This window comes from Equus caballus, chromosome 5 (genome assembly GCF_041296265.1).
Source record: "Equus caballus isolate H_3958 breed thoroughbred chromosome 5, TB-T2T, whole genome shotgun sequence".
NCBI classification, from domain to species: domain Eukaryota; kingdom Metazoa; phylum Chordata; class Mammalia; order Perissodactyla; family Equidae; genus Equus; species Equus caballus.
Genome location: NC_091688.1, coordinates 70519005 through 70545348, shown reverse-complemented (window position 1 = coordinate 70545348; position 26344 = coordinate 70519005). Strand labels below are relative to the sequence as shown.

Genomic DNA, 26344 nt, shown 5'->3' with positions numbered 1-26344 from the left:
TGGAATTATTGGACAAAGACCTTAAAGCAGCTATTATAAAAATGCTCAAACAAGCACTCAAAAATAATCTTGCAACAAATGTTAAAACAGAAAATAGAAGATCCAAAAAAAGAGCCAAATAGAAATTTTTGAACAGTAACCAAATTTTAAAAACATGCAGAATGAACTTAACATCAGAATGGAGAAGACAGAGGAAAGAGTCAATGAACTTGCAGGTAGATCAGTAAAAATTATCTACTCTGAATAACAGAGAAAACAGGAAAAAAAAAAAATGAACAGAGCTCAGGGACCTATGGGACAAATAAGAAATATCTTAACATTTATGTTATCAGAGCCCCAGAAAGAGAGGACACTCTGCAAACAGTGCTGAAGCATAATGTGTAGGAAAAAACTTGAAGAAACAATGGCTGAAAACTTCCCACATTTGGTGACATAAACCTACAGGTTCAAGAAGTTGAGCAAACCAAGAAAGGACAGACCCCAAAATATTGACACCCAGACACATCATAATTGAACACTTAGAATCAAAATCTTGCAGGCTTTATTATAGATGTCAACAAGCTCATTCTAATATTTACATGGAAAGGCAAAGGAACTAGAATAGATAGAAACAGTTTTGAAAAAAGCATAATAAAATTAGAGGAATCACACTACCTGTTTTTAAGATTTACCATAAAGCTAAAGTAATCAAGATAACGTGGTATCATAGAAGGAAAAGAAACAGAACAGAGAAGCAAAAAGAGTCCAGAAATAGATCCACACAAACATGGCCAACAGATTTTTGACACTAGTGGAGAAACAATTCAATGGAGATAGTCTTTTTAACAAATGGTGTGGAGCAACTGAACATCTATATCCAAAAAAATGAACCTTCACCTAAACACACATTTCCTACAAAAATTAACTCAAAATGATCACAGATCTAAATGTAAACTGCGAAACTATAAAAATTTTAGAAGAAAACAAGAAAAAATCTACATTTCCTTCAGTTTAGTGATGGGTTCTTAGACATGAGAAACATGATACATATGAGAAAAAACTGACAAACTGGATTTTATCAAAATGAAAAACTTTCGCTTTGCCAAAGACATGGTCATGGGAATGAAAAGAGAAGCTACAGATTGGGAGAAAATATTTGCAAATCATATATCTGACAAAGAACTTGTGTCCAGAATATATAAAGAACAGCTAAAACTTAACTATAAGAAAACAATCCAAATTAAAAGTAGGCAAAAGACATGAATAGATGTTTCATAAAATAGGATAGTAAAAATGGTAAATAAGCACATGAAAAAATGTTCAACATCATTAGCCATTGGGAAAATGCAAATTAAAACTATGGTATCTCAATACCACAACACACCTGTCAGAATAACTAAATTAAAAAATACTGCCAATAGGAAGTGCTGGCAAAGAGAGAGAGCAATGGGAACTCTTTTACGATGCTTGTGGGAATGCAAAATGACACAGCCACTCTGGAAATCATTTTGGCAGTTGCTTATAAAATTAAATGTACATTTCCCATATGATCCAGCAATTCCATTCCTGGGTATCTACTCTAGAGAAATAAAAATGTATGTTCACACAGAAACTTATATGTGAATGTTTCAACAATCCGATACATAATTGCTAAAAAGTGGAAACAACCCAAATATCTCTAAAATAGTGTGTGAATAGGCAAACTGTAGTAAATCTATACAAAAGAACACTACTTACCCATAAAAAGAAATGAACTTTTGATACACACAATAACTTGGATGAATCTTAAAAGCATTATGCCGAAAGAAGCCAGTCTCGTTTATATGACATTCTCAAAAAGACAAAACGATAGAGAAAGATCAGATCAGTGGTTGCCAGGGGTTATGGCTGGGTAGAAGGGTGAAAATAAAGGGATAGTGGGAGGGAGTTTTTTTGGGTGATGGAACTGTTCTGTGTCTATATTATGAGAGTGGTTATACTGTATGACAGTTTAAAAGAGCATTAAAAAAATAGTATTAAAGAGTTAAAAACTACTAAACAAACGAACATATGTAGTGTTTAGGTGTTTCTACCTTAACTGCCAAACACTGGGATTTCATGATAGTAGACCCAAAACAATATTGTTCATCTTTTCTACTGATGAATATACATTTTTCATTTTACAATTTCACTTAAATTGAAGTTACATTACATACAGAATAGGGTGGCCAGATTTACCAAATAAAAGCAAAGGAACCCAACTAAATTTCAATCCAAATGTATCCCAAATATTGAATGGGAAATACTTGTACTAAAAAAAAAATTGTTTATCTGAAATTCAATTTAACTGAGTATCCTATTTTATCTTGCAATCTCAATACAGAAAAATGTACAGATCCTAAATCTATAAAATTGAATTTTCCTAAATGTTTATATCCATAAAACTAACACCCCAATTAAGACACAGAACATTTCCATTACCCCAGGTTCCCATCTGTACCCTTCCAGTTAATCTTCACTCTGTCCATAGGCAACCACTGTTTTCCTTTGATTAATTTTGTCTGTTGCTAAACTTCGTATAAATGGAATTGTACAGCACTCTTTCGTGTCTGGCTTCTTTCACAACATAATATTTTTGAAATTCACTCATGTTGTTGTATGAGGCAATAGTTCATTCTCTTTTGTTGCTAAGTAATATTCCATTGTAAAATATACCACAATTTTTAAATCTATTCTCCTGTTGATGGACATATGGCTTGGTTCCAACTTGGGGAATGAATAAATGAATGAATATATAAAGTTATGAACATTCATGTACAATTTTTTTTGTATGTTTTTCTTTCTTTTGGGTAAATACCTAGGACTGGTTTTGCTAGTTCATGGGGTAGTTGTATGTTTAATTTGTAAGAAACTGCAAATTCTTTTCCAAAGTAGTGGTGCCAATTTTTATTCCTACAAATAACATGAGAGTTTCGGTTACTCCATATTCTCGCAACTTTTACTGTTGTCAGCCTTTAAAATTTTTGATTCTATTGGCTTTACTTTACTGTTTGTTTATTTTCTATTTCACAGATTTCTCCTCTTAGGTTCTGTATTTCCTTCCTTCTACTTAGTGTTTAATATGCTCTTCTTTTTCTAGCTTTCTAAGATGGAAACAGATCAATTTTAAAACTTTCTTTTCTAATAGATTTCTAAAGCTATAAATTTCTAAGCACTGCTTTATCTGCATCCCACAAATTTGTACATTTTATGTTTTTGTTTTTATTCAGTTAAAAATAAATGCATTCTTTTATTTCCAAATATTTGGGACTTTTCTAGACAATTTTTTGTTAGTGATTTTTAATTTAATTCCATTATGGTCAATGGCCAAGCATGTGGTCTACTTTGGTGAATGTTTTGTAAGTTCTTGATAGTAATGTCTATTCTACCTCTGCTGGGTGTAGTGATCTATCAATATCAATTTGACCCAAATGGTTGGTGGTGTTTTCAGTATTTTTACTGATGGTTTGTCCAGTTCTATCAGTTGTTAAAATCCACAACTTTGTGGATTTTTCTATATCTCTAGTTCTGCCAATTTTTGCCTCATGAATTTTGAAGCTGGTATTCAATGCTTGCACATTTAGGGTTGATGTCTTCTTGATGAACTTGCCCTTTTTTCTTTATGAAAAGTCCTTTATTTATTTATTTATTTATTTATTTTCCTTTTTCTCCCCAAAGCCCCCCGGTATATAGTTGTATATTCTTCGTTGTGGGTCCTTCTAGTTGTGGCATGTGGGACGCTGCCTCAGTGTGGTTTGATGAGCAGTGCCATGTCCGCGCCCAGGATTCGAACCAACGAAACATTGGGCCGCCTGCAGCAGAGCGTGCGAACTTAACCACTCGGCCACGGGGCCAGCCCCTGAAAAGTCCTTCTTTTTTATCTCCAGAATATTCCTTCTTTTGAAGTCTATTTTGTCTTAGATTAATATAGCCACTTGTTTTCTTATGCTTACCATTTGTATGGTCTATTTTTTGCCCTATTCTTTTCCTTTCATCCTGTGTCTTTATATTTAAAGTTAAACTATTACAGACAACATATGTTGGGTCTTTTAAAAGTCTAGTAATTGGAGTATTTAGTTGGTTTACATTTAAGTAATTATTGGTTTGGTTGGATTTAGGTCTACCTTTTTGCTATTTGTTTTCTACTTGTCCTTTGTTTTTTGACCTACATTTCCTCCTTTCCTGCCTTCTTTTGTTAATCATATATCTTTCAGTACTCAATTTTAATTCCTCTAAATTTTTACTTCTGCCTTTTTTGACAGTGGTTGCCAAGGGATTACAATACCTATCCTTAATTTGTCAGTCTACTGACAGTATTCTACTACTTCAAATACAATGTAAGAACTCTGCAGCTGTATAATTCCCTTTAACCCCTGCAACTTGGGCTATTGCTGGCATATATTTTACATTTAAATATATGCCAGAATACCACGTAAAACTGTCAGTTGCCTTTTTTTTCCTAAAGATTTTATTTTTTCCTTTTTCTCCCCAAAGCCACCCAGTACATAGTTGCACATTCTTGGTTGCGGGTCCTTCTAGTTGTGGCATGTGGGATGCTGCCTCAGCGTGGTTTCATGAGCAGTGCCATGTCCGCGCCCAGGACCCGAACCAACGAAACACTGGGCCGCCTGCAGCGGAACGCGCAAACTTAACCACTCAGCCACGGGGCCAGCCCTGTCAGTTGCCTTTTAAAAACATGAAGAAAAAATTGAGTCTTTTATATTCACAGTTACTATTTCATTCCTTCTATCTGATGTCATTTACCTTCAGCCTAAAAAACTTCCCTCAGCTTTCCTTGTAGTGCAGGTCTGCTGGTGACAAATCTGTTTTTATGAAGATTGCTTTACTTTGCCTTCATTATTGAAGGATATTTTTACTGGATATACAATTCTGGATTGATCAGATTTTGTTTTGCTTTTTCATTTCAGTTTAAAGATGTCTTTCCATTGTCTTCTGACCTACATTGTTTACGATGAGAAGCACTCAATATTTATAGCTCCCCTCTATGTTCTGGCTTCTCCATCACCGCTCTTGGGGGCTTTTTAAGGTTTTCTAACATCTTTGGTTTTCATCAGTTTTAACTATGATATGTGAGGTGTGGTTTTCTATGTATTTATTATGCTTGTGGTTCACCAAACTTATTGGATCTGTGTGTTGATAGTTTCACCAAATTTGGGAAAATTTTTTTTTTTTTAAAGATTGGCACCTGAGCTAACATCTGTTGCCAATCTTCTTTTTTTTCCTTCTTCTTCTCCCCAAAGCCCCCAGTACATAGTTGTATATCTTAGCTGTGAGTGCCTCTGGTTGTGCTATGTGGGATACCACCTCAGCATGGCCTGAGGAGTGGTGCCATTTTGGCCCCGGGGATCTGAACTGGCAAAATCCTGGGCGACCAAAGCGGAGCACGTGAACCTAACCACTTGGCCATGGAGCTGGCCCCTACTCATATTTTGTTTCTGCCCTATTTTCTTTTTCTTCTGGGGATCCAATTCCATATATGCTAATTATTGTCCCACATGGCATTGGGGTTCTGTGCTTATTTTCTTCCCTTTGGTCTTTTTTTCTTTATTCCTCAGACAGGAAAATTTCTATTCATCTGTCATCTGCGCTCTGCTGTTAAGTCCAACCATTTTGATTTTTTGGTTTGTTTCCATTTCTCTGCTGAGAATACCCATCTACATTCATTTGTTCCAACCACCTTTCCTTTTCATCCTTGAACATAGTTCTAATAGCTGCTTCAAAATCCTTGTCTGTTAATTCCAATTTCTGGGTTATGTTAGCATCTCTCTCTATTGCGTGGTGCTGGGTGTTTTTTCACCATAAGTCATATTTACCTGTTTCTTTGCATGCCTCATAATATTTTATTATATTCTAGTCATTGTTGACATGTTAAAGAGACCTGTTTTGTTATCATGCCCTGAAAGTGTTAATAAGCTTTGCTCTAGAAGGCAGTTAAATTACTGGCTAATCATCTTGATTTTACATTAAAGATTTTGTCCTTAGTTTTACCAAAAATCCTTAGTCCTGGGCAGTCTTTACTACTAATCCATGGCCTTTCTAGGGATTTGATGGAAAGCCGAAGGTGCTTTTCAAGCCTTCTAACTTGTCAGAATTCAAACTCAAATCTCTTTCTTCTCTTGTAATACAGAGCGACAATCTCTGCTCAGCTGTCCTGCCTCAGCTCTGGCTTTCCGCCAGGAACACTGGAGTCTTCTGTGCACATGCACAGTTCAGGAGTTAGCCAAAGATTTAAGAGATTATATGCAGATTGGAAGTCTCCTCCCTCACTGCCACCTTCATTTCTAGGATTTCCTCCTCCGTTTTACAGCTCCTCTAGCGGCCCCCAATTCCTCTAATACCTCGAGCCAGTAAGACTGCAACTTTCTCTCAGGTTCTAGCCATCCCTCACCAGACTGACTGGGAATGCCCTGAAGGGAAAAGCCATATAAGAATAGTCCTCAGCCTGCTTTTGGTCACCTCCCAGTGCTTTTAGACAGATATTTATTATGTTTTGTGCAGTTTATAATTGGGGGGGTTTGTACATTACACGCTATTCCACCATTACGAAACCAGAAGTTGTTCATTTCATAATTCTTTTTTTTTTTTTTTTTTTTTAAGATTTTATTTTTTCCTTTTTCTCCCCAAAGCCCCCCGGTACATAGTTGTGTATTCTTCGTTGTGGGTCCTTCTAGTTGTGGCATGTGGGACGCTGCCTCAGCGTGGTTTGATGAGCAGTGCCATGTCCGCGCCCAGGATTCGAACTAATGAAACACTGGGCCGCCTGCAGCGGAGCGCGCGAACTTAACCACTCGGCCACGGGGCCAGCCCCTCATTTCATAATTCTTAAATGTTTGGTTTAACCCTTAAGAGGAAAATAATACAGAACTGGTACTTAAATGTCTTTGCCTCTCTCCTCTTTTGTGTCCAATAGCTTGAAAATGGAACGTTTCATATATATTAAAATATCTTTTATCTCAAATGAAATAAGTCAGAACAATCTCTTGCCAACTGATACTCCCAGGAAGTAGGGAAGTATTTGCTCAACTTCCAACAAATATACTAAGCAAAGAGGTCAGATAAATTGATTAGGCCATGGAAATAATGAGTTAGACCCACTAAACTAGAACAGAGCAGAGCTATTTCTGTTATGAACTTAAAAAAAGGATAAAACTTCATGGTCATGAGGCTGGCCCCATGGCCGAGTGGTTAAGTTTGCACGCTTTGCTTCGGTGGCCCAGGGTTTCACTGGTTTGGACGTGGCACCGCTCATCGGGCCATGTTAAGGCGGCGTCCCACATGCCACAGCTAGAAGGACTGCAACTGAAACAGAGTTATGAGGAGAGAAAGCAGAAAAAGAAAAAGAAGATTGGCAACAGTTGTTAGCTCAGGTGTCAATCTTAAAAAAAGAAACAAAAAACACCTTTATGGTCATGAAATATAATAAATGGAGTGTTATTTACAACCAATGAGAAGAATGTGACTACTTGCATATACAGAGTGGCATATTAACTGAGTTAAGTGATATGACGAATGTTGACTAAAATTTTATTTTGTAGTCAGCAAGTTTTCCATTTGTCAGCTTGGATGTGAAAGCTGCTATTTAAAACCAAACAGCAACTGTACATGGCTGGCTGAGTATTTATAATTCAACAATTATATAACCTCCAAAATACAGCAGAATATGAACCACATAATTAGGATGTCAGCTAAACAAGACAAGGCAATTCAGAAGGATGTCATTTTGTGGCATGTACTCAGCTGAGCTTTCAGTAAGCAGGACTCATTCTTCCACCTCTGCTTAGATGCACTAATATTAACCGCTGTCAGGGCAACTCACAGCTGCAGTCAGGACAGCAGGCTTTTTAAGAAAGAAGAAAGTTCCACCTTGTATAGACTGGTTTCATAAGTAAAAATGGCTCTTAAATGACTCTGTTTATGAATGTCTATTTACAAGTTTTCCAGCTTGGTCGGCTCCAAGTGAGTACATCCTGAAAAACTGCTAAAATATCAGCAACAACTGATGATATCATAGGGAAAGAACTCATTGCCACAGGAAACCAAGCATTGTTGAGTCAACATCTTTCTTCTTAGTCATTTGTTTTATACTTATTAGGTAAACCAAAAGATCTGTTCAATTTGTTATAGAAATATGTGTACGTGCACATACGACTGAAATTAACATCCAACAGTTGAAAATGTCTATGTTCAGAGTCCATCAGTGCTTTGGGAATCTGAGCTATTTTCTGGTATGGAAAACAGACTTAGCATCTCCATCTCCAGTGGATGCATGCTGCCTCCTGTGATAATCAAGGAATGTAATGGTCCTCCCAAGTCCACAGTACACATTTGCTGCAAAGTGCCTGCTGCGATTTTTTGGTCCTCAGCTCCAACCCTGGCTAAGCCAACACAGAGTGTCTCCTCGGTAACTGCTATTTAAAAAAAAGAAAAAAAGATACTGCCGTTCAATTCAGCAAATACATTATCCTGCCCAACATTCAAGCCAACATTAGTACATTCAAAGAAGCCCCAAATATCTTAAATCTGCTTAGTCACTCATTATGGATCAATTATCTGTTGATTTATCTAAGGCTTTTCTAAACTATTTGTATGATCTGACATATAACGTAGTACTTCCCAAATTTACCCTTTCAGAATTCCAAAGGCTTACCTTAGTTTAAGTTTTGAGGATTTGATAAACAATTACCTGTATCCAATCCATACTCTTTACGATTGCATAGCATTTGTCTTTAAATAGATTCTGAAGAAACAAAGTTTATCATATGCTTATATTCTTAATAAACTGCTTGAGATATGTTCACATTGACCATGATATACTGGAAAAACCATGGGGTTGTGAGATAAATACACAGATTTGAGTTTCTGCTTGGCTACCTAATTAGCTATGTGACAAACCAGTTTTTTCATTTTTTAAAATGGAATACTCTCTCTCTTCACTCATGGTTCGAAGGGCTATGATAATAGATATGGAAGTATTTAGTAAACTACAGAGCCCTTAACAAAAAATGCATATTTGACATTACTTATGCTTTTAAGTTCAAAATAACCAACATTAGTGAACTTTAGTATTACTCATTCTGGTGACCCTATCACGGTTTTATTGTTTAGTTGGGAAAGTTGTCCTGACTGAAGAATAATCAAAATGGGGTAAATGATTTATAAGAGGAGAAGCCGGCATGCAATGAACTCTGTTCAAAGTTACAGATATAGAACACCCTTAGAGATTATTTGTTTCATGACTTTAACAAGGCCTATTGAGAATAAAATAAGCTGTGGTCACTCAAGAGTCTCTCTCTCTCTCTTTTTTTTCCTGAGGAAGACTGGTCCTGAGTTAACATCTGTCGCAATCCTCCTCCTTTTGCCTGAGGAAGATTGTCACTGGGCTAACATCTGTGCCAGTCTTCCTCTATTTTTTGTATATGGGATGCCACCACAGCATGGCCTGACGAGCGGTATAGGTCTGCACCCGGGATCTGAACCCACAAACCCCAGGCCACCAAAGCAGACCATGCAAACTTAACTACTACGCCACCAGGCTGGCCCAAGAATCTCTTTATGTAAAATTTCTATCAAGAGATAAGTGCTCAAAGGCAGTCAGCAACTTATGACAATATAATGTTTGGTTCATTAAGGAACTTTCAAAAAAGATTTGCTGACAATAAACATTTTATTACATAGTATGCACTGTGTCTAGATATTAAGTATATAAGGATAAATTCTCTTGTCTTTATCCTGAAGAAAATTATCTCTGGTCTCAGTGTGGAGAATGAGAAAAAGCAGAATCAATATATTTTTATTGGACAAATCTCACCATAAATGTGGGCTAAAATGGAAGTTCTGTATCTTACTAAAATATTTATATATTAACACATTTATATCAAATCTGATTTATAGTTAATTTGTGAAAAATCTTCACTTTCTGTAATTTTATTAATTTTACTAGAAAGAACTCCATGATTTTTCTTTCAGTACAACTTTCAGGCTATGAGATTTAAGTTAAGCTTGGAAAAAAATGACAAAAAAAGTACAATTCAAAAACACTGACTCTGGCTTCAGTGGTGGTGGCATACGTGTGTGTGTCAGATGCCATATCATATACACAGGTCAATGCAGCAGGAGGGGAATATGAGAGGCCTTTAGGGTCTTGAGTACCTGGTTCTTCTCCTCGTATTCTCTGATTCTGAACAATCTCCAGAAGTTGCTGGGCTGCTTGGTTTACACTCATATACCGAGGAGGTTCATAGATCTTCCTTCCCCTGTAAGTATAAAACTAGATGCCATTGTTCTTAGCCGAGAAATTACATAATACGTTTTAATGCAATTACTCCCCAGGTAAACTCAAGCATGACAGACAGTCTACATTCTGTCTGAAGCTTTCACGTTACCCACTGTAAGTATGCCCTAAAGCATGGATACAGTGATTGCTGATCTTAGGTTTCTTAAGCTTTTTTCATTGTTCTACTTCAACTACCCTCTGATCTCACTGAAGTGTTGGCAGAAATAGAAGTGCAATAACTTAAAGCTAAATGTCTAAATCAAAGTCACTTTTATTCAAAGTGATACCTTAAGCAAAAATAATTCAAATAAGTAGCGATTTGTTCTATATCCTAGCTTCATGAGGTTCTATAATGTTCTTTTTATTACCATGTTTAAACCACATATTCCTCTTTTCACTTCCTCCTCTAAGAAAAGTAAATTAAAGCAATAAATATCTGAAAATCTTAGAGGGTAAGACATGTTTACTTCTGTATGCCTCAAAAGCCTACCATGTTTGCCCAGTGATCATAATAAAAATCTCACTTTTGCAGGTATAAATCACTTCATATAGATTATTTTCCTGACTTTCAAAATAATTCTCTAAGTCAGCACTGTCCAGTAGAAGTAAAATACAAGCCAAAAACATGATTTTAAATTTTCTAGTAGCCAAATTAATAAAAGTAAAAGAGACAAAATTAATTTTAATAATATATTTAAGCAAATATATCCAAAATATTATATTTCAACATTTACTGCTATGAAATTATTAAAGAGATTGTTTTGTACTGTTTTTAAAATTTGCTATGTATTTTATACTTATAGCACATCTTAATTCAAATGTTCAATTTTCACTGGAAATACTTGATCTGTATTTAGATTTCATAAAATTCATGATTGTAAAAGTAGATTTACATATTGAAGTTGTTCTAACTACACTTAAAAGTTTTCCAATAACTAAGTTTAGTATTAGTTTTAAGGAAATTAAAATTAAATAAGAAATTCAGTTCCTCAGTTATAGCAGCCATATTTCAAGTGCTCATTAGTCAGATGTGGGTAGCTGCTACTGTATTGGACACTGCCTCGATAAGCAAAAAAGGACTATTAGGCTCATTATACAGATGAGGAAAATAAGACTCAACAGTGGAAGTAACTTGCCCTAGAGCACATAACCAGAGGCACACTCAGGACTCAAACCCACGTTCCTGACTCCCAACTCATTAATCCATCCCACACATATTTACTGAGTGCCGACTGGGGGGCCAAACACTGTTCTCAGCGTTGAATCTATGAAATCTATTGCTCTTTCTATTCTATCACACTGCTTAGCATTTCCTAAGATTAAAAGTATTTTTTTTAACTGTTAACGAAAGCTGATGTTCAACAATCTTTAGAACTCATGTCATTTAAGCAGAATTTATTGTTCATGGAATTAAAATAGACGTAAGCATTCTGAGAATAAGAACTTACTTGATTAGATTTTCCAAAGACTGCTCCTTTACTTTGATGTCTGGAGGAAGCAAAAAATAGTTCTCTTTTAGTTTAATTAACTACTTTATCCCAAAGTCTTTGTGTAAACTTCAGTTGAATCACCTAAACTTTGGGGAAACATTCTTCTCAAGTCTCCAAAATGCTCATTTGAGAGTTTGTGAGTCTTCCCTCGCTCTTGTTTCTAGCCACTCTTCTTATGGAAATACAGAGAAGAATGGAAGCTTGTGGTTGCGTAAAGGTCATTAGTCAGAAAACAAACATGAGGCTGGCCCTGAGACCATCATGAAAGGATCTAATTTCTTCTTGGAAAAGAAGACACAGGAAAGAGTCAGATAAATATTGGTATGTATATTACCTAACAGCTAATCAAAATCTTTGCGTTCACTTCTGCTAGGTGGTAACCACACAGACCCAACTGAAAAATCTTACGTTCCTATTCCTACCTATAGTCCAGGCACTAGAATGTAAGCTTTAATGCATGTATCATAAACAGAAGAAAATTCTACCCACATTTTGAAAAGAGACTTTTGCTTTCTTTGGAATGGTAAGACATACTCTAATAACTATGAATAGACACTTTAATACCAAACATTCAATGCTTTTAACGGCTTCCCCTAGCACTGACTGCGAGGTACAGGGCTACTACAGGGGTCAAAATGCACATAACCTCTGTTCTCATGAAGCCTGATGATCCAAGCGTCACAAATATTTGATTCTTTACACTTTTTAATCACTGATCCTCAGCTGAACACTCTGGTAAAAGGTAAAAAGTCGAACTGCTCTCCATCCTCACAGGAACTCAGTACACAACAGCACGAGCAACAGCTGCTTCCTGTTCTACATACTGAAAACAAACAGTTCAGCCAAAGTTTGTTTTTGCAAAAATAAATACAGTGTAACTAAGGGGTCTTTTTGATAGACTTCTACAGCTTTCCTAAGGGATCGTGAAAGTTTTTCTATAAAGGATACCAAAGAGTTTGCTTGGAAAATATAACAAAGATTAATCCCTTATATGTGTTTCTAAATGTTCTTGGAACCCATGGTGAACATATTTTTCAGATTCAAAATATTGATTATTATTTCCACTTGGAAGCCACATACAGGAAAAAATGCGTAACTGTTTTTGAAAATGTGGCCTGCAATACAACTAATAGTATAAGTCAACTTAGATTTCCTTTATATGATATTTGTAAGATTTTAAAAAATTCAATGAATTTATTAATTCATTCACCTTAAGCTTCTGAAATGCTTATATTAGTAAGGTTTTAAATGTACTATTTCTAATTTTCTAACTTTTTTAATGATATGCTCTACAGTATCTGTAAAATGAAGAGGGTTGGGAGAATTTTTCACAGGCAGATGTTTTTCAATCAAACATAAGGCTGCATTAGTGAATTAATCTCAAGCCAGACCAGTCTTAATACTTTTCCCTTGTCTTCACACAGGCTGTAATTATTCCTCTCTACTTCTACTTGCTAGAATGTAAACATATCCTATTCATCTTAGTACCAGCACCATAATGCAAAGTACCCAGTAGATATTCAATAAATGTCTACTGAACAAATTTTCCACATGGCTCTACTACTACCCAACCAACCAGCTTATCTTAAACTATCTACTTTAGTATTAATTAAGTAGAGTAAGTCCCAATTCCTTCATAAAAGCTTTGCTGACTTTCCCTCAAATGCCCTTTGTTCTCTGAAATATACAATTAATACTACATTTTATTAATCTCTAATTACATCATATATATCAGTCTTGTCTTTCCAAGTAAATTTAAAATTCTCTGTGGTTTCTTACCATGGTATATTCTCACTAATCCCTACACGGGTTGGACCATAGCAGGCATTCAATAAATACATACTAATTTAAATGATGAGAATTCCAGATGATTAAATGATGAGATCTATGGTTTGAGGATTTGGAATCATGGTATCTTATACTTCACACCTTGTTCCTGCTTTTGTTAATGGAGCAAGGAAGATATATTGTTTAACCTTGTTTCTCTTTTCCCAGGAAAGCCAAGAAAAGAGGCAGCTCTTAGAGAGTTCAAGAGCCAAAGTTCTGGTTTGTCCTTCCTGCCTTTTCATACAATAGAACTTAATTGTGCTTTACAATTTCATGTCCACAGCATGTTAGTTCCAACTGGATTTCAAAATCCTGAGGGCAACACCCATATCTAATACTTCCTTAGTATTTCAAAACAACCTAACTCAACATTGGGCATACAGTAAATACTCAATAAATACCTGTAAACTGATTTTCTAATTGCCTTTCCAAAGCTTCCTAAAAGATAAATGCTACTTTCCCCCCATCCTCCCATTTTTTATGAATATAAGGAGAAGTTATCAGGTAGCCTGCCTCTTAAGTTTTCTCCCTGTTCTGTCTTAAAATCTCTCAGTTCTGTTGTAAGACAACTCTTCCACCCCATCCCTACCCCCACCCCACTCACTCACTCTAGTATCCGAGTTCCAATGAATCCCTATTTTTTATCCCTCAGTTGCATATACTTCTACTTATTTCTTTAACAAAAGTCCTTTTAACAGCCATCCTTCCCTCATCATTTTACTTTGACCTTTACATACTACTGGCCTTAACTGGATCTAAGTTTGGGATAAGATGATGGATCTATCTAATGGCGTAATCCACAGGAACTAACAAGTGCCTGACAGTGGGCTTGTCAGTAAGAACTACAAAAAAGTAGGACCAGTCTCTTTCCACATGGAAAATCCAAGGAGAAAACTATAACGCGAATTAATTAATTAAGAATGGAGTTCCAAATTCATTGACAATAAACTAAGAAAATATGTCATACCAGTTAATTGTGGGATAAAAGCATAAGCCAAAAAAATGTTAGAGGAGCACTCACGGCTTGATCTAGATCTAGAATTAATTAGGTGTCAATGTGGATGGAAAAAAAGGAACATATTCTGGCTGGAACTGAATGAACTAGCAGGAGCTGAAGATTTTCTGTGCCAATGGGTAATAAGACCAAGTCTGAGAAAAAAACCTTCAACCAATGAAGTTCCATAAATTTTATTGAACAGCTACACTGTGACAAACTTCTAGAACATTAGGAAGAGAGCAATGAGCAAGACAAAGTCCCTGTTCTTATGAAGCAGAGAAGACCAACAAGTTAATAAAATAATGCAGATAGGTGGTAAGACTGAAAAGAAATAATACAAGGTAATGGGAAAGAGAATCACAGGGGGACCACATTAGATTAGGTACAGTTCCACTTTAGATCAGGAGTCAGCAAATTTCTTCTGTAAAGGGCTAGATGTAAATATTTTAGGATCTGAGGGCCATAAAGTCTCTGTCACAACTACTTATCGCTGCCATTGTAGCATGAAAGCAGCCACAGATGATACATAAATGAAGTGGCATGTGTCCAATTAAACTTTATTTACAAAACAGGAAGTAGGCTGGATTTGACCCATGAGAACTAGTTTGCTCACCCCTGCTCTCAATATTAATTTCCATTTCTACCCCATTGGAAATGCCAAGTAGTAGTAAAACTTTTCTATAATTTTTTTCTACTAAAAGAGACATATTAATTGGGGTTCTGATAATGCACAAATTATATAACATTATTAAACAACAGAATTGGCTATATTACACAAAAAAAACTAACGTTTTTGGCACATAGGAATCTTTTCTCATGTTCTGAATAGCTGTCCTTAGTATAGAGGCCAAAATCATGGATTCATTCTCTGCCCTGATCCTCTGCTATGTGGCAGACATTTTGCTGGATGGCTTCACACACGGTAATCACTAAAACAGTGCAATTCAATGTGTGATCTGAGGACTGATGCGAGTATGTGAGCATTTTGTTACCAGTAAATGATGAAGTAACTACAGGAGAATAAGTGTTTACAAACATTTATAGTAATTTGACATTGACACAAAAGATAAGAAATTAAAAAATAAATATATATACAAAAAATAACAAAACCTGGTCCTTTACTACATATAGTTTGAGAAGTACTACTCTAAACAACTTCATGAGGCAAGGAGGGATTATTCCTATTAGATAAAAATGAAGACAAAGGTAAAGAATGTTCACAATATTCTCTAGCTAGTAAGTAGTAGCACTCAGATTTTGTCTTCTGATTCCAAGTATAAGTATTATTTCAGTTATTGAAAATGCCACTTATCTCTGTTCATCAGTCACAGGATAAAGCATCGATACCAGTATTCTTACAACATAGATTGTTAGAATAGGAACTGATAGCGAAAGTGAATCGGTACAATTCCAGTGCCTCTCCTGGAAAATGCACTGCATGTCCTTCCGAAGCTCTATCAATACCATCTCTTAGTATACAGTGATGGTGCTCCCAGCCTCTTCCCACATTAGGTAGTAAAGAGGATCTGGGCAGCAAGATACAGTGACAAGAGCTGGGAATAACAGGCTATCTGCATTCTACCAATTCTGCCACCAGTGCCACTGGGTGACAGTGGGAATTTGATCCAATATCTCTGTGAACTTCAACTGTAAAACATGCTTCAATAAGATCTATTTCAGATCTGTAATTCTGATGGCATCAATATTGCAGGATTCAAAGAATATCTCTAGGAGATACACAATGATGCTTGGTAAGAATAAATGCTCAATACAAGTCTGTTTAATTGCAGTAAAATGGCAAGAACAGGGTCTTGATGGATAAAAGTGCAACCTATGGGATGCTGGAGAGGATCTATTAGGGCATAAGAGCGGAGCAGCATGAACTATGGCATGTATGCAGGAAGAGCCATGTGGTATTTGGAGCAGAAAATGCATGTCTCCTGAGAGTATGAGGAAGGGGGTAGACCGTCCTTTCTTACCTCTAGTTAGTTATCCACAGAATGGTTTCACCTTAACACAAAATATAAAATGAGACTAATATGACAACTCCATATTGTGACTATAAGGAAACTCCAGAGCCCTTACCTAGTAAGCATAAGGTGTGCATGCCATTTTGTCTGTTCTTCTTCACTTTGTCAAAGAAGCTTTCTGGTCTCCAAGTGTCTGTCCAAAAAACAATAGAAACTGTCTCTCCAAACTTATACAACTAGAAAAAATAAAAACATTAATTAATGATGGAACAGTTCACTACTATTTCATAGATAACCACCAAAATAAAAAGCGAGAACCAGACTTGAGATGGGTTGGGGATCAAATTTGTCACAAAAAAGGTCATAAAACTTTCTCTTTGGTCCACAGCAGCTGGTGTCTTTCTGATGCCTTCAATAGGAAGCTTCTAGTATTTCTGCAGTCAGTACAGGAACATATACAACCAGTTCATGATTCAGCTATGTAGCTGCTAAAAATACTGAAATACAAAGAACCCAGAAGGAAGCCAAAAGACTTCTGAGTAGTCAGAGCAGGGTTCACAAGGTTAATTATTCTTCTCACTTTACAGATGAGACCACCAAAGCTCAGAAGATCAACTGACTTGCCTAAGGTCACAAAGCTAGTTACTAATGAAAAAGAAACTCAAAGTGCTCTGAGGAAGTGCTCCTTTCCACCACACCATCTCAGTAAATACACATGCTATACTCACTCCAGCCATTTCTCAAAACCTACTCCCTTACTTTACCCACTATTTGTTCCCTCACTGTAGAGTTCAGTTATGAGGGCGGCCTTTTCCCAAACCTCCTCCTTTCCCCCCAGTTGGCCCACCCATCCCATTTGACCATCATACAACCAAGAAGCTTGCTTGCTTCCAGCTTGCTTCCAGGCTGGCTGCAAAGTTCACTTCTGTGAGTCCAATTCCAAACTTTATGCGGAGAAAATCTACTTTTGAATTCCGGTTCTGCAACATGTTAGTCGTGTGACATTACTCTTTCTAAGTCTCTCTCTCTAAAATGGCAATAGTGATAACATACTGTCCTTCCTACCTAGAGGGCTGTAAGGATCAAATAACATGTAAAAAGTTATTCAAACTGTGAAGCGATAGGCTAGCATTAGTTCTTATCTAGGCAGTATACAAAGGACATTTATTTTCAAAGACATAATATACAGTAAAACATAACACTGAAGTTGCCATGTAAAGACATAATTATTCAAGTTAAACACTGCTTGAAAGAATTTTTAATAGAGCTGGAAAGCAGCAGATGCTGGAAATCACATCTAGTCCTCTGCCACAAATTAACTGTGTGATTGAAATAGCTTTGTGACTTCAGGAAATCATCTAACTTTCCTAAGCCTAAAGTTCTTCATTTGAAAAATGAAGAAACTGGTCTGGCGAAGGGATTATCATCCTAAGGCTTCCCAGATCAGTTTTCAGAAGCTGCTGCAACAAGTAAAAGGGGAGGCAGATAGGAAGGAAACAGAAGCTGGGCATTCAGCGTCCTCCATCCCTACATCCCTAGAGAAGCCCAACTTTTCTTGATTTTTATAGATTGAGGTCCTAAAAACTATAACCAATACTCCTAATGGTGACTTTGAATTTCCAAAGGGAGGTTCATCACGCTCCTTATATGGCCATGACCTCCAACTTACCTACCAATGGGCTCTATTCCCCAAGTCATTTGAAAACTGTCTATAAAGGTATTTCCAGGGCCAGCCTGGTGGCACAGCAGTTAAGTTCACACGTTCCGCTCTGGTGGCCCGGGGTTCGCTGGTTCGGATCCTGGGTGCGAACACGGCACCGCTTGGCAAGCCATGCTGTGGGCAGGCGTCCCACATATAAAGTAGAGGAAGATGGCCACGGATGTTAGCTCAGGGCCAGTCTTCCTCAGCAAAAAGAGGAGGATTGGCAGTAGATGTTAGCTCAGGGCTAATATTCCTAAAAAAAAACGGCATTTCCCCCATAGAATCCATGCGACCCAGCGGCAGTCGAATTCACAGATGAGTGTATAAAGACCCATATAACTCCAAGAATCCAGAGTCATAAATCTTCCAGCCACATGTAACAAGGTTTCTCTGTGAAAAATACATTTAGAGGTCCAAGGTGGGATTCCTGGAATACACTCACCCAAGTTACAAGAAATTGACCTAGCCTTGTTACTGTTATTGTTCTATGAGAGGCAAATTTATCTACCAAATATTTATTATAAATCACCCAGTATGTGCCAGGCATTATGCTACACACAGGTATAAAGTGAGAAGCAAAACAGAGCTCGGGCCCTCCTGGAGTATGCAGTCTCACTGACACCTCACAGAACAGGCGAAAGCCCGGGGTCACAGCCCTGGTTCTTAGTCACTGGGTGATAATAAACACATCAAGTGACTTTCCTGACTTTGAGGAGGAACTCCCCTGCAAACTGGGTATAATGACCATAAACCTAATAATGTGGTTCTTCAAGGATTAAATGACAAAGTGTGTAGAGTGCCTAGTGCCTTGCACATAGTAAAGCCTCAATAAATGTTAAGGATTTGATGATATAATAACAATGATGTTTATAATGATGATATGAAGATGTTCTAAAATGCTGTGTCCTGTCACAACCCAACTGCTTTCTTTACTGGAGTGAGCTCGAAAATACTACCAAATATTCTAAACTATGCTTATGATTTAATTCTAACAAGTTCAACTGTTTATATTCTAAAAAGCATTTTTGGCATCTCTGATCAGATTCTGAAATATTAGTATTACTCTATAAAAAACTTTAAGGGAAAACTATTAAAGAAAATCATATATGCAATCATATATAAATACTTTAAATGGGTCTTCAATATTTTAAGAATCATAGAAATATAGTCATGGAGGTAAATTCTTCATTTAAAAAGAAAGGGAAAGATCATTTAAAAGAGAATTGAGATGCTAGTCACATATAAACACTGTGTAAAAGCATCTGTGAATTTAATTTGGGGGATTAAAGAAAACCTCACATAAGCACTGCTTTCCAGGACCCTGATTTACAGACTGTCACCATTCACATGGTTGCGGTGTAAACTTCTTCAATGACTTCTGGAACATTATGCAAATGGTTTCACCATTTAGATGTCAGTACCTCAAAGAACAGAAGGACCAGTACTTTGTGTTTCACAATTGAAGGACTTACAGTAAACTATAAAAATACACTGCAGCAAAATCATACAGTGACGAGAACTGAGGTTGCAGCAGCCTAAGCACTTACCGTCTTACAAATACAAGCCTTTGTGCTGTGATCATTTTTCCCCAAAACATTATTGATGCAAATCTAAATTTAACAACTACAAAAAGGGCTGTTTTCTAAAAATAGTAGGCAAATACAGGCCTATTTTTGTTTTGATCTAAAATAAGTTATACAGAAAACAGTTTAACTTGATATTGGATCAAGTTTTGATCTATGGAAGACAAACAAAATCTCAACTTAAAACTACCCATTTAATTATATATAGGGCATTGTCTAGTTGGAGTGAGAAGATGCACAAGAAAGACAAATATTAGGTAGTAAATGAAAAATGAGATATAGACTATATTATAAGAGTTCAGCACTTCTCCCACATAGAGAGCACCTGAAGGTAACTTCTGAAGAGAGAAGACATAAGCTGGACCTTGAAGGATGGAGAAGATTTAGACTGGGGAAGTTGAACATGGCGGAAGAATGAGACGGCATGAACAAAGTAAGAGAAGTAGGAAATCTTGGGCAATATTTAGGATGGCATTAAGCAATTATCTAGAAATAGATACCGCCTGACTTGCTTCTAACAAGTATCTCTAATTCTTGACATCTTACCATGTGCCAATTCCTATCAATTTCAGCTCTATAATTTACCCAGAAACTGACTATTCATTGTTTTTCCCACTACCTTAGTTTTAGCCCTCAACATCACCTGCCTGAATGACCTTATTAGTCTTCTAGCTCATTTCATTGCTACCAATATTTCTTTCCTTTCAAAAGCATAGATGCTTTGTAAATTACACTTTATAATTAGGCTTTAATGCTTCTGTTATTTTATAGTCAAAGAAAAATATTTTATGATTTTTAAGTCAAAAAATATCTTCTCTGCATATGGAAAAATTAGAAAATCTAACTTGCTAAGAACTCTATTAAGCCCCACATGTCTCTCTGACACACGCATAGCCTAAATGGGAACAGTTAAATCTGTGAGGTAAAAGATAGCTGAGCCAAAAACCGCACCACAAAACCACATAATCAAGATACTAGTTTTCTCTTCTATACATAACGCCAGTCTTGGAGTTGTTGTTGTGTTTTTAATCCTCACATGCATTTTCCTTAATACTGATGTAACACTGATTTTTGCTGACACTGAGAAAGATTATGGATATGACCACACATTAGGTATATAAAGTTGAATGACAATGTAGACAGAAGAGCTACAAGATTTATATTCTAACACACAAATGAGAGAACCCACATATGAATTAAATGAAAGAATTACAATTTAAGGCATATAATTTCAAAGACAAGATCCATCTTGGGGTGGGGGAGAATAAGTAAATAAACAATTTAAGTCAGCTAATATTTGTTGTACATTGATAATACGCATGGCAATGAAATAAAGTACCACAGAAGATGTGAAGATGAGTAAATCAAGGACTTTATAATATGGCTAACACATAAACATATACAAGTAACTGAACATTCTGCATAGGATGGGATTTACCAGGATTGAGTAGAAGAGTGGCACAATCAGATATACAATTTAAAAAGAAAACTATAAGGGCCAGACTGGTGGCACAGTGGTTAAGTTCGCATGTTCTGCTTCAGCAGCCTGGGGTTCACTGGTTTGGATCCCGGGTGTGGACATGGCACTGCTTGGCACGCCATGCTGTGGCAGGCATCCCACACATAAAGTAGAGGAAGATGGGCATGGATGTTAGCTGAGGGCCAGTCTTCCTCAGGTAAGAGGAGAATTGGCAGCAGTTAGCTCAGGGCTAATCGTCCTCAAAAGGAAAAAAAAAAAATTTAATATGCCCATGATTTAGCATGTGGTCAAACACAATTCCAAAGTGACTAAAAGAATCAAGAACTTATCAGATGAGTTCTTCTAAGGCAGTGTAGAGCTCTGATATCCTTACTACCTAGTTTAAGTTTTCTTCGTACTATGTTGGGCTTTATCATTTCTACATTAGTCCCTAGACAACACTGAAACCAATTTAATGCTTCTGAAAATTAACAGTGAGAACTAGTACAAGGTCAACAATGCTGATTATTACAATGAGTGTTGTTTTATGAAAATAAAGGAAGGAAATGAGTTGTTACTTTTTGAAAGTAATATGCATTTTTTTCAAAGTAGAAATGTATTATATAAACAGAGGAACATATGGCAATAATCAAGGCTGCTTATGCAACAGCCAGAGAAAGTGGAAGTATTTCATAATGATGAGAAAATTATACAATCTTTTCCCTGAAGTCAGCCACAATTGATAACGCAAAAATCATTGCTACTTGGTGTCAGTGAATTGTCTCATTTATTGTCCTTCAAAATGTCTCTAAACCATTTTAGTCACCAAATTCTTACCAAAGAATGAATATATTCCACCACATAAATGATTAGCAATAAACGATAAATATCACATAAAGAAAGTGTTTCAGGATTTGTACTTTCTTCTTTTATTTGGCCTGTCTGAATCAGGAGAATGTATACACAGTAAGTGTTGAATAAAAAGACTGAAAGAAAATAGACCAGAATGGTAACTGTGCTTACCTCCAGGTGGTGGGACTATGAATCCTTTTATTTTTGTCTTTATACTTACTGTATTTTCCTAATTTTCTATGAGTATGTATGTCCTTTATTATCAAGGAAAAGAATTATTTTTAAAAATGGGTCTTCTAAAGCAGAAGCAACGGTCAATGAAAGCAATTCTGATTCTATATGATTAATGTGCTAAACACTTAACTTGAAAAATTCAAGAAAAGAAGGACTTTGTTTCTAATTTTTTTTGTGTTTTGAGAAAAATCTCTGGTTTTTCATTATCAGGAATGTCTAAATACAACCAACTTGCTTGGCCCTAAACAAAAAAATGGACTCTTCTTTGAGAAAAATCCTCAAAATACAAGTAATATTTAAGTGTTACAAATATCTGTTACTTAGGAATTTCAAATAACATGATTTTTAAGTATATATTTTTATAACTACTGTTTTAATTCTGAAAACTCTTAACATTTACTCAATGAAAATTTGTGTATCTAATACATCTTGGTCAAGGTAACCTTTCCCTACAATTGAAAACAGGCCAGCTTTTTAGATTCCAAATCTAAAGGATATTAGAGCTTATCGAGTTTAGTATTCTTCATTTTTTCACTGCCAAATCTCTTTTCCAAATGAATTCTTAAATAAAACATCAACAGAGTTAATAATGATTGGCTGTCTTGGGGATTTACTCTTTGTTGTTTGGCGTCAATTACTTCGTTATCTGCAGAATCTCTAAAGCATCTTCATAAAACACGGGGCAGTTTGAAAACCATTGCTCTTGTCTAACATTCCTCCTGTCCCTACTTCATCCCCTTGTAGTTAAGAAACCCAAGATCCAGAGAAGCGAGATGACTCCTTAGTTACTGCCTGAGCAAAAAGTAAAACCAAGACCTTTCAATCTGCAGTAAAACTTTAAATCTTTTCCACTATATTTTTCCTTTACCAATTCCACCAAATTTATAGTCAATTTTTACCCCACATATACATTAAGTCTTATGTTAACTAATCCCTAGAGAGCCAAGGTTTCTGTGGTATGTACATATGCATTCATTTGTGTGTGTGTTTCTGTAATACATTGCAGATTCCCCAAAGTGCTTCCGTGACTCTCTTCTTTAGCTGTACATTTCCCTCTGTCTTTCATCTTCTTGTTCATCTAGCAAACTTTGTGTAATTCATTTTTTAAAACACTTAATTGAGGTATAATTTATATAAATATTCACCCATTTCAAGTGTACCTTCAATGATTTTTAGTAAATTTACCAAGTTGTGCAACCATCACCACATCCAGTTTTAGAAAATTTTTATCACTCCAATCAGATCCCTTATGTCCATTTAGAGCTAATCCTTCTTCTTACCCCTAGCCCCAGCCAGCCACTAAGTATTTTCTGTCTCTATAGATTTGCTTTTACTGGACATTTCATACAAATGGAATCATAAAACATGTGTCTTCTGTGACTCACTTCTTTCACTTGATATACATATGCTTGGTGACAGCCCTGTGGCGAATTGGTTAAGTTTGCACGCTCTGCTTTGGCGGCCCAGGGTTTCACTGGTTCGTATCCTGGGTGCGGACATGGCACTGCTCATCAGGCCATGCTGAGGCAGTGTCCCACATAGCAGAACTAGAAGGACCTACAACTAGAATATACAACTATGTACTGGGGGGCTTTGGGGAGAAGAAGGAGGAAAAAAAAGAGATTGGCAACAGATGTTAGCTCAGGCGCCAATCTTTAAAAGAAATATATATATATACATGTGCTAAATATTTATTTGAAGACTACCTATTCTTCACAAGACAAAAGATGAAAATTCAGGGCAGCATCCATGCCTTCAATGGTCTGGGAGAAAGATAAACCTAATCATACTTTTCTACATAATCAATTCTAGATTAATAATGGTCCTGAAAGCATAGGAAGACTGACAGAGGGTTCCTAGGACAGGAGGCAAGTGCTCTAGAAATGACAAGTTAATATAACCAACCAAAATAAGAAACCAACTGAGCAATGGGGATAGAAGGGTCCAGCCCCCATAGACAAGTCCATGGGGGTAAGGACCACAATAACTGTGCTAGTGAAGATGGTGGGAAAGAATCTAGTAGCATATACAGTCTACTGCCTCTCCTAGGACTATCAGCAAGGCAGAAATGGCTCTTTACATCTCCCTAAATCTCAATTCTCTCAATAGACACTACACCTATAAGTCTACTTCTTTTGATCTTCTCTTACACTCCACCCCTCCATGCAGTCCAAGCTCCTGTCATATCTCCTCTAAGGACTAAAACAGCCTCCTAATTGATTTCCTGACTTCCCATCTTGCCTGGTAATAATTCAATCTCCACACACTAGCTAGAGATATCTTTTAAAAACATTTATCAGATCAAGTATTTGCACTGCTTAAACCCCTCTAAAGGCAGTCCATATCACTTAGAATAAAATCCAAACTCCTGACGTTGGATTAGGAGTCTAGTGAGCCAGCCCTACTCACCTGTCTGACCTCAGATCACCCTTCCCCTTGCCTGCTACTCTCCAAAAAGCCTGTCTTTGGTTCCTTTAACAAACCATGCTCATTTCCACTTTTAGGGTCTTTGTATGAACTGCTCCCTCTGACTGGAATATGCTAATCCCTTCTTGATTCATATCGAATCTTAAATGTTACCACCTTAGAGACCTCTCCTGACCACCCAACTAGAGTAGTGACTCTCTCTAACTTATCAGTCTACTTGAATTTCTTATACTTACCACTACCTGAAATTTATTTTTTTACTTCTTATTGCCTCTCCCTCCTACTAGAATGCACACTCTTTGAGAACACGGACCTTTTTGGTCAGGTTATCACTGTATTCAAAGGCACTGAGGACACCAACAATAAGTAGGTAAACAGTATTTGTTGAATAAATGGATCACTATTCCTCTTAACAGTGTGTAACTTGGCAGCCTCTAATATACTTTTCATTTAACAAGGAAAATTTTCGTTAAAAGAATATCGGGTTTGTGGTAAGGAATTGTATTTTATAGCCTTTAAGAGAAGGCCTATCACTGGCTGTGTGTGTGTGTATGTGTGTGCAGAAGTGTTACTCTACGCAACTACTTACTTTCATTTTTATTGATAATCAAGAGTCTTCTCTCAGTTAATAAACTAAAAAGTTCATGAAAAAAACTCAATGGCTGATTCTGAATTCCCTATGCTGCTTTAGAATAAAACAAAAACAATAAAATAGCTGAAAAGGGGCTGATAAACAGACAGTTTAAAAAAATTTGCACCCATTTCTAGGTTGGGAATTTCATGCTACTACTCTTTAACCGAAGGTAAAGATGTTGGAAAGCATAAACTGTTCAAGTCTGTCACAGCACCCAAACAGCACTTCTGTTCAATAACTCAAAGGCTCTTTTTGAACTCACGGGAAAGCTCTTTGACAGAATGCCTGTCTAAAGTGGTGCCCACTCCCCTTTTTAAAAACTGATCAAGAGAGCATGACGAGGTAACTTGTTAACATTCTACATTTAGCAAGCATATTTGTTTTCCAATGCTGCTATGCTAAAAAAAAAGATAGTACTGTTCGTTAACTTTGTAAGAAATTTTTTATCTGTCTAGGTTGGTGGTTCTCCAAGTGTGGTACCTATACCAGAATCAGCATCACCTGAGAATGTTGGAAATGCAAATTCTCAGATCCCCACCCTAGATCTACAGTATCAGAAAATCTAAGGGGAATGCCAGGCAATTTCTTTGACAAGCTCTCCAGGTGATTCTGATGAATACTAAAGTTTGAGAACCACTGGTATAGGTTATCATTTTTTCCATAAATGAGAATCCAAATAGTAAAAAAAAAAAACACCAGCTATTATAAGGAAGCGGACTTTGCCAAACTTTTTGCATTATGAAATATATCTATACACTTATTTTAAAATTTAAGCGTGCCATGCATACAATGATAATGTAAATAGCTATTTTAAATTATGCAGTCTAGGAAAATATATTAGAGAGTATCTTATTTCATAGATTCTAAGATACACATTT

The 26344-nt window shown here is 36.4% G+C and overlaps 1 protein-coding gene across 5 annotated transcripts in view; it reads right to left on the bottom strand.

Annotated features, from left to right (window-relative positions):
* Positions 1-7418: 7418 nt before the first annotated feature.
* Positions 7419-26344, bottom strand: part of DPH5 (diphthamide biosynthesis 5) — a 62812-nt gene continuing 43886 nt past the window's right edge. For all 5 annotated transcript variants that reach the window (XM_014740163.3, XM_070268619.1, XM_005610391.4 and 2 more), the window contains exons 5-8: positions 16691-16811; positions 11740-11779; positions 10168-10271; positions 7419-8426 (exon numbers count right to left, since the gene is read on the bottom strand). In XM_014740163.3, the coding sequence (XP_014595649.2) occupies positions 8203-8426; positions 10168-10271; positions 11740-11779; positions 16691-16811 (489 nt within the window). In that variant the 3' untranslated portion in view covers positions 7419-8202. The remainder of the gene's footprint in view (positions 8427-10167; positions 10272-11739; positions 11780-16690; positions 16812-26344) is intronic.